Source organism: Chroicocephalus ridibundus, chromosome 26 (genome assembly GCF_963924245.1).
Source record: "Chroicocephalus ridibundus chromosome 26, bChrRid1.1, whole genome shotgun sequence".
Taxonomy (NCBI): domain Eukaryota; kingdom Metazoa; phylum Chordata; class Aves; order Charadriiformes; family Laridae; genus Chroicocephalus; species Chroicocephalus ridibundus.
In genome coordinates this window covers 2375-11441 of record NC_086309.1, presented here as the reverse complement: position 1 = coordinate 11441, position 9067 = coordinate 2375, and the positions used below count along the sequence as shown (strand labels likewise).

The window sequence follows — 9067 nt, the reverse complement described above, 5'->3', positions numbered from 1 at the left end:
CGAATCCGATTCGCAAATAATCGAAATCAGTGACTTCGTTGGGAGCGACGGTCGCAGGTTGGAGGGCGCCGTCGATAAATTCCCTGACTACAATAGCGCTGGTTACTTGAGGTTAATACCGCTGGCGAAAATGACGACAGCGCCACAAGCCGGGGGTGACGTTCCCCAGCGGGGGAAAGGCGCAGCGTGACCCGGCGCGGCGTCCCGGCCTGGGCCGGAGGAAGAGAACGCAGCCCTTCCACTGCCTCCGTCAGGTTATCGAGTTTCTTCTCTCCCAATTTAACAGCCGTTTTCTCCCCGGAGTTGGGCGGTTTCCCTCCCCTAGGCGCCGCGCGGCGTGGTTTGGGTGGGGAGAGCCGAGAGCGCCGTGGGGGTCGTTTACGTTGAGCGTGACCGTGGGGGCGCGCAGGGGCGTCAACTGGAACGTGGCTTTCGCGGGCCACGAGGCAAAGGCGCCGTTTCGCGGGGATGCAGAGAGCTGCGCGACGTTCTCTTTTGTTTTCTCCGTTTTACTGGCTCTGCTGACGAAAAGCAGGGCTGTCCCGGCTCCCCGAGACCCCCCCCCAGTTATTTATGTACCCTGTGATGGCCCGACCCAGCCGTCACCCCCTCGCCCCGGGGTTGCCCAGGGGAGAGCAAAGCTAGCCTTAATTGCCCTTTGGGCACGGAGACTTCACCTCACGATCCAAATTCCTGGGGGGGGGGGGGGGGGGGCAAGGAGCGGGACTGTATGGACCGGGGAGAGGCACGGATCGGGCCCCTATGGCCCGGGGGGGGGCACGGACCAGGACTGTATGGACCGGGGCTGTATACACCTGGGGGGGGGGGGGGGGGGCACAGGCCGGGGGGGGGGCATGGATCGGGAGAGCCCTATGGACCGGGACGGTAAAGACCGGGATTATATAGATTCGGCGGGGGGGGGAGGGAGGGGCATGGAGCGGGACCATATGGACCGGGGGGGGGGGAGGGACATGGATTGGGAGCATATAGACGGGGGGGGGCACGGATTGGGACCATATGGACCGGAGGGGGGAGGGGCACGGACCGGGACTGTATGGACCCGGGGGGGGACATGGATCGGGACCATATAGACGGGATGGGGGGGAGGCACGGATCGGGCCCCTACGTTCCGGTACCGTAGAACGGGGCGGGGGGGGGGAGTGTCAACTCTTCCCCCCACCCCGCCCCGTTCCCGGCGCCTTTGGGCGGCTCCTCCCCTTGGGGGGGGCGTGGCGGCCGGGTGCCGGTGGCGAGTGGTGGCCCCGAGGAGGTGCCGGTGTGTCCCTGTCCGTGTGTCGTCCCCCACCACCCCCCCCACCCCGCCATGGCCACCGTGAGGAAGGTCGCCATCTTCGGGGCCACCGGCCGGACGGGGCGGCCCACGCTGGGCCAGGCGCTGCAGGAGGGTACGGGGGGGGGGCACTGCGGGGGGGACATGGAGGGGGAGGCATGGGGGTGTCATGGGGGGACATGGAGGGGGGGGACATGGAGGGGACATGGGGTGGGGGGACATGGAGAGGGGGGACATGGGGGTGACATGGGGGGGACATGGAGGGGGGGGACATGAGAAGAGGGACACGGGGGGGACATGGAGGGGGGGGATGTGGGGGGGGACATGGCGGGGGGAGAAATTTGGGGGCACCCCAGAACCAGCCGGGGGTCAAGGGACCCACCCACGGGGGACGTTGCGGGGGGGGGGTACCTGGGGCTTGGGGGGGTCTTAGGGTTTGGGAGGGGGGGCTCTGGGGTTGGGGGTGTCTGGGGTTATGGGGATCCCTGGGGGGTGCAGGGGGGCACAGGGGAGGCAGACAGAGCCTATATGTGGGGCAGACACCCCCCCCCATTGGGGCCATATAGAACCTGTGTGGGGCAGACAGAGCCTATATGTGGGGCAGACCCCCCCCGCCCCCGTTGGGGCCATATAGAGCCTATGTGGGGCAGACCCAGCACGGCCAGGCTGTATAGAGGCTGTATGTGGGGCAGAACCCCCCCGTTGGGTCCATATGGGGCAGACCCAGCCTGTGTGGGGCAGATAGAGCTTATCTGGGGCAGGCGCTGCCTGTCGAGGGCTGATAGAGCCCGTGTGGGGCTGATAGAGCCCATGTGGGGCATGCAGATCCTCTGTGGGGCAGGCAGAGGCCCTATGGGCCATATGTGGGGCCAGGCAGAGGCCCTATGGGCCATATAGAGCCCCTTTGGGGCAGGCAGAGCCTATATGGGGCAGACAGGGCACATGTGGGGCCAGGCAGAGCCCCTATGGGCCATATAGAGCCCCCAGTGGTGCAGACAGGGCATATGTGGGGCATATGTGGGGCCAAGCATAGCCCCTATGAGCCATATAGAGCCTCTATGGGGTAGGCAGAGCTTGCAAGGGCCATATAGAGCCTCTATGGGGCAGACAGGGCATATGCCTCTATGGGGCAGCAAGAGCCTGTATGGGGCATATGTGGGGCCAGGCAGAGGCCCTGTGGGCTGTATGGGGCCGCTGTGGGGCTGGCAGAGCCGCCGTGGGGCAGGCAGGGGGTGTCCCCCCCAGCGTCCCGGGCGCTGTGTGTGTGTGTCCCGCCCAGGGTACACGGTGACGGTGCTGGTGCGGGACCGGGCCCGGCTGCCCCCCGAGTGCGACCCCCAGCGCGTGGTGGTGGGCGACGTGCTGGACCCCGCGGCTGTGGCCGAAGCCGTGAGGGACCAGGACGCCGTCATCATCCTCCTGGGCACCCGCGATGACCTGGGTACGGCACCCAAGGGACCCCGACACCCGGGGACCCCAACACCCAGGGACCCTGACACCCTGTCACCCCATCACCCTGTCGCCCAAGGGACCCCGGCACCCCGGGACCCCAGCACCCCAACACCCTGTCATCCCAGCACCCTGGCACCCAGGGACCCCGGCATCCAGGAACCTCAACACCCTGACACCCTGGGGCCCTGACACCCCGACACCCAGGGACTCCGGCACCCCGACACCTGACACCCCATCACTCCATCAACCTCAACACCCAAGGGACCCCGACACCTAGGGACCCCAGCACCCTGACACCCAGGGACCCCAACACTCTGACACCCTGGAGACCCCGACACCCCAACACCCAGGAACACCATCACCCCCTCACCCAAGGGACCCCGGCACCCAGGGACCCCATCACCCCCTCACCCAAGGGACCACGACACCCAGGGACCCTGGCACCCTGACACCCCATCACCCTGGCACCCCATCACCCAGGGACCTCAGCACCCTGACACCCTGGAGACCCCAACACCCAGGGACCCCAACACCCCCTCACCCAAGGGACCCCGGCACCCAGGGACCCCATCACCCTGACACCCAAGGGACCCCGGCACCCAGGGGACCCTGACACCCTGTCACCCCGACACCCAGGGACCCCGGCACCCAGAGGACCCACAGCCCGACTCCCCAGCAACCTGGGGACCCCATCCAAAACCTCGGGGGGCTGCCCCGTATCCCTCCCCAACCACCCCAAAACTTGGGGGGCTGCCCCATATCCCTCCCCAATCACCCCAAAACTTGGGGGGCTGCCCCCTAACCTTGGGGGGCAGCCCCGTATCCCTCCCCAACCACCCCAAAACTTGGGCAGCTGCCCCATATCCCTCCCCTAACCTCGGGGGGCTGCCCCCTATCCCTCCCCAAACCTGGGGGGCTGCCCCCTAACCCCCCAATCCCCCCGCTTCCCTCCAGGCCCCACCACGGTGATGTCTGAGGGCACCAAGAACATCGTGGCGGCCATGAAGACCCACGGCGTCCGCAAGGTGGTTGCCTGCCTCTCGGGTGGGTGCCTTCCCCCCCCTCCCCGGCCCCGAAATGTCCGTTCCCCCCCCCCAAATATGGGGGTCTGCCCCACACTCTGACCCCCCCCACCCCCACAGCGTTCCTGCTGTGGGACCCCCAGAAGGTGCCCCCCCGGCTGATGCCGGTGACCGAGGACCACATCCGCATGGAGCACGTCCTGCGGGAGTCGGGGCTCGACTGTGTCTACGTCGTGCCCCCCCACATCGACGGTACGTGGCAGGGGGGGGATGGTGGTGGTGGGGGAGACGACGAGGACGACACGCGCGCACACCCCTCCCCCCCAAGAAATACACCCCCCCAAAAAACCCACCCCCCAAAAAAACCCCACCCCAAATAGGGAGGATTTTACCCTGTTTTAACCCCCCCCCATCCCATTCTATCCCATTCTATCCCAGTATCCCTCCTATCCCTATAGCCCAGTTTATCCCAGTATCCTGTTCTATCCCCGTATCCCAGTTTAACCCCCCCATCCCATCATATCCCAGTATCCCATTCTATCCCCATATCCCAGTTTAAGCCTCCCATCCCAGTTTATCCCAGTATCCCATTCTATCCCTGTATCTCAGTTTAACCCCCCCATCCCATTCTATCCCAGTATCCCACTTTATCCCAGTATCCCATTCTATCCCAGTATCCCAGTTTATCCCAGTACCCCATTCTATCCCCGTATCCCAGTTTAGCCCTATATCCCAGTTTAATCCTCCAATCCCAGTATCCCACATTATCCCAGTACCCCATTCTATCCCTGTATCCCAGTTTAGCCCCGTATCCCAGTTTAACCCCCCTCCCACTTTATCGCAGTATCCCGTTCTATCCCCGTATCCCAGTTTAGCCCCATATGCCAGTTTAATCCCCATCCCATTATATCCCATTCTATCCCAGTATCCCTCCTATCCGCATAGCCCAGTTTATCCCAGTATCCCAGCCTATCCCCATATCCTGTTCTACCCTGTATCCCAGTTTAACCCCATATCCCACATTATCCCAGTATCCCGTTATCCTGCCCTCCCAATTATCCCGTTATCCCAGTATCTGGGTGCCCCGCCCTCCCTGTTCTCCCAGTATCCCACTCTCCCTGGTATCCCAGTATCCCATTATTCCGTCATCCCAGTACCCCAGTATCCCGCTTTTCCCAGTACCCCATTATCCCACTCTCTCGGGATCCCGCTCTCCCCATTATCCCAGTATCTGGGTGCCCCAGCCTCCCTGGTATCCCAGTATCCCATTATCCCAGTACCCCGTATGCCAGTATTCTGTTATCCCACTATCCATTCTCCTGTTATTCCATTATCCCGTTATCTCAGGATCCCACCCTCCCCATTATCCCATTATCCCGTTATCTGGGTGCCCCGCTCTCCCCGTTCTCCCATTATCCCGCTATCCCGTTCTCCCAGTATCCCGTTATCCCGCTCGCCCTGGTATCCCAGTATCCCCTTCTCCCAGTATCCCAATATCCCACTCTCCCAGTGTCTGGATGCCCCACTCTCCCCGTTCTCCCATTATCCCGCTCTCCCCGCTATCCCATTATCCCAGTATCCCATTATCCTGCTCTTCCTGGTATCCCAGTATCCCATTCTCCCAGTATCCCCTTCTCCCAGTATCCCTTTATCGCAGTATCCCCTTATCCCGGTATCCCATTATGCCATTCTCCCAGTATCTGGGGGCCCCGTTCTCCCATTATCCCGCTCTCCCTGCTCTCCCGTTCTCCCAGTATCCCGTTATCCCGCTCGCCCTGGTATCCCAGTATCCCATTCTCCCACTATCCCCTTCTCCCAGTATCCTGTTCCCCCAGTATCCCAGTATCTGGATGCCCCGCTCTCCCCGTTCTCCCATTATCCCGCTCTCCCTGCTATCCCGTTCTCCCAATAGCCCGGTCTCCTGCTCGCCCTCGTATCCCAGTATCCCATTCTCCCAGTGTCCCATTATCCCGCTCTCCCTGATATCCCAGTATCCCATTCTCCCATTCTCCCAGTATCTGGGGGCCCCGCTCTCCCCGTTCTCCCATTATCCCGTTCTCCCCGCCCTCCCGTTATCCCGCCATTATCCCACTGTTATCCCGCCGTTGTCCCGCTCTCCGGCTGCCAGGCTCGGGGCCTCTGACTGGGGATTACTGGGTGTCACTGGGAGCCGCCGGCGCCTCCCGGGTCATCTCTGCCCCCGACCTGGGCCATTTCCTGCTGCGCTGCCTCCGCACCCCCCGCTACGACGGGAAACGCGTCTACGTCTGCCGGGAATACCCCCGGGAATGACGGAGCCATCGGCAGCGGGGGAGGGGGGGAAGGGGGGGGAGGCCCCAAAACCCCAAAATCCAAAAAAAACCCCCAAAACCCCCCAAATCCCCCTGAAGAAAACGCCAAATCCCCCCCAAAAAACCCTAAAACCCCCCCAAAATCCACCCAAAAACCCACCCTGAAAACGCCAAAATCCACCAAAAAAAACCCCAAATCCACACAAAGCCCTAAACCCCCCCCAAATCCACCCAAAAACTTCAAAACCCACCCGAAAATGCCAAAATCCACCCAAAAAACCCCCAAATCCACCCAAAAAGCCCTAAAACCCCCAAAATACCCCCAAATCCACCCAAAATAACCCCAAATCCACCCAAAATCCACCCAAAAACCCCCAAAACTTCCCCCCAAAATCCCCCCAAAACCCCCAAATCCCCCCCAAAAAAACCCAAATCCAACCAAAAAAAACCCCAAAATCCACCCAAAACCCCTCCAAAACTTCCCCCCAAAATCCCCCCCAAAAAACCCCCAAATCCCCCTGAAGAAAACACCAAATCCACCGAAAAAAACCCTAAAACCCCCCAAAATCCCCCTCAAAAAACCTCAAAACCCACCCCGAAAATGCCAAAATCCACCCAAAAAACCTGCAAATCCACCCAAAAAGCCGTTAAAACCCCCCAAAATCCACCCAAAAACCTCAAAACCCACCCCGAAAACGCCAAAATCCACCCAAAAAGCCCTAAAACCCCCCAAAATCCACCCCAAAACCTCAAAACCCACCCCAAAAATGCCAAAATCCACCCAAAAAATCCCCCAAATCCACCCAAAAAGCCCTAAAAACCCCCCAAAATACCCCCAAATCCGCCCAAAAAAACCCAAATCCAGCCAAAATCCACCCAAACCCCCCAAAAACTTCCCTTCAAAATCTCCCCCCAAATCCCCCCCAAAAAAATCCAAATCCAACCAAAAAAACCCCCAAATCCACCCAAAAAAAACCCCTAAAACCCCCCCAAATCCACCCAAAACCCCTCCAAAAACTTCGTCCCAAAATCCCCCCCAAAAACCCCAAATCCCCCCCGAAAAAAACCCCAAATCCACCCAAAAACCCACCAAATCCACCAAAACAAACCCTCAATCCCCCCCAAATCCACCCAAAAACCTCAAAACCCACCCAAAAAAACCTAAAAGCTCCCAAAATCCTCCCCAAACCCCCAAATCCACCCAAAAACCTCAAAACCCACCCAAAAACCCGCCACAATCCACCAAAATCCACCCAAAATACCCGAAATCCACCCAAAAAAACCCAAAATCCACCCAACCCTCCCCAAATCCACCCAAAACCCCCCAAACTTCCCCCTAAACCCCCAAAATCTACCCCCAAAAAACCCAAATCCGCCCAAAAAAACCCAAATCCACCCCAAAACCTCAAAATCCACCCAAAAAACCACCAAAATACCCCCAAGAACGTCCCCCAAAGTCCCTCCAAAATCCACCCAAAAAACCCCAAATCCACCCCAAAACCCCTAAAATCCCCCCAAACCCACCCAAAACCCCCAAAATCCTCCCAACCCCCCCCCAAATCCACCCAAACCCCCCCCGTTTCCCCCTCCCCCCTCCCAAAACCCCCAATTTTCCCCCAAAAAACCTCCCCCCGGGAGAATAAATCCGGCTTTTTCCCAGCCCCGCTCCGGCCTTTTCCCATATTAATGAGCGTCTTCCGCTAATTATGGGGTCCTGTGGGGCTGCGATGTGGGGCTGAGGGGGTCTCTATGGGGCTGGGGGCGTCCTGTGGGGCTGAGGGGGGGGTGCTATGAGGCTGAAGGGGTCTCTATGGGGCTGGGATGTGGGGCTGAGGGGGTCTCTATGGGGCTGAGGGGGGGGTGCTATGAGGCTGAAGGGGTCTCTATGGGGCTGGGATGTGGGGCTGAGGGGGGTCTCTATGGGGCTGGGGGGGGGGGGTGTCCTATGGGGCTGCTGTGTGGGGCTGGGGGGGGCTCCTATGGGGCTGAGAGGGCTCCCATGGGGCCTGGGGGGGCTCCTATGGGGCTGGGGGTGTGGGGCTGGGGGGGCTCCTATGGGGCTGGGAGGAGGTTGCTGTGGGGCCAAGCCCCTGCGCACTCATCCCACCCACCGCCCTGCCCCGCCCCTTTTCCCGCAAGACACGCGTGTGCGCAGCCTGACACGCGTGTGCACCGCCAGAGACACGTGTGCACAGCCGGACACGCGTGTGCGCAGCCGGACACACACGTACACGCAGCCGGACACGCATGTGCACAACCTGACATGCGTGTGCACCGCCAGACACATGTGTGTGCACAGCCGGACACGCGTGTGCACCGCCAGAGACACGTTGTGCGCAGCCTGACATGCGTGTGTACAGCCGGACACACACGTACACGCAGCCGGACACACGTGTGTGCACAGCCGGACACGTGTGTGCACCGCCAGAGACACGTGTGCGCAGCCGGACATGCATGTGTACAGCCGGACACACACGTACACGCAGCCGGACACACGTGTGTGCACAGCCGGACACGTGTGTGCACCGCCAGAGACACGTGTGCGCAGCCGGACATGCGTGTGTGCACAGCCGGACACGCGTGTGCACCGCCAGAGACACGTGTGCGCAGCCGGACATGCGTGTGCACAGCCGGACACACACGTACACGCAGCTGGACACACGTGTGTGCACAGCCGGACACGTGTGTGCGCCGCCAGAGACACGTGTGCGCAGCCGGACATGCGTGTGTGCACAGCCGGACACGCGTGTGCACTGCCAGAGACACGTGTGCGCAGAATGACACGCGTGTGCGCAGCCGGACACACACGTACACGCAGCCGGACACGCATGTGCACAACCTGACACGCGTGTGCACCGCCAGAGACACATGTGTGCACAGCTGGACACGCGTGTGCACCGCCAGAGACACGTGTGCGCAGCCTGACATGCGTGTGTACAGCCGGACACACACGTACACGCAGCCGGACACACGTGTGTGCACAGCCGGACACGTGTGTGCACCGCCAGAGA

At 61.2% G+C, this 9067-nt stretch overlaps 1 protein-coding gene across 1 annotated transcript; it reads left to right on the top strand.

The window, feature by feature from the left end:
* Positions 1-1206: 1206 nt before the first annotated feature.
* Positions 1207-7723, top strand: BLVRB (biliverdin reductase B). The gene is made up of 5 exons (XM_063318513.1): positions 1207-1406; positions 2571-2732; positions 3698-3787; positions 3886-4017; positions 5894-7723. The coding sequence occupies exons 1-5, from the start codon at positions 1325-1327 to the stop codon at positions 6055-6057; spliced, it is 630 nt and encodes a 209-aa protein (XP_063174583.1). The 5' UTR covers positions 1207-1324; the 3' UTR covers positions 6058-7723.
* Positions 7724-9067: the final 1344 nt, after the last annotated feature.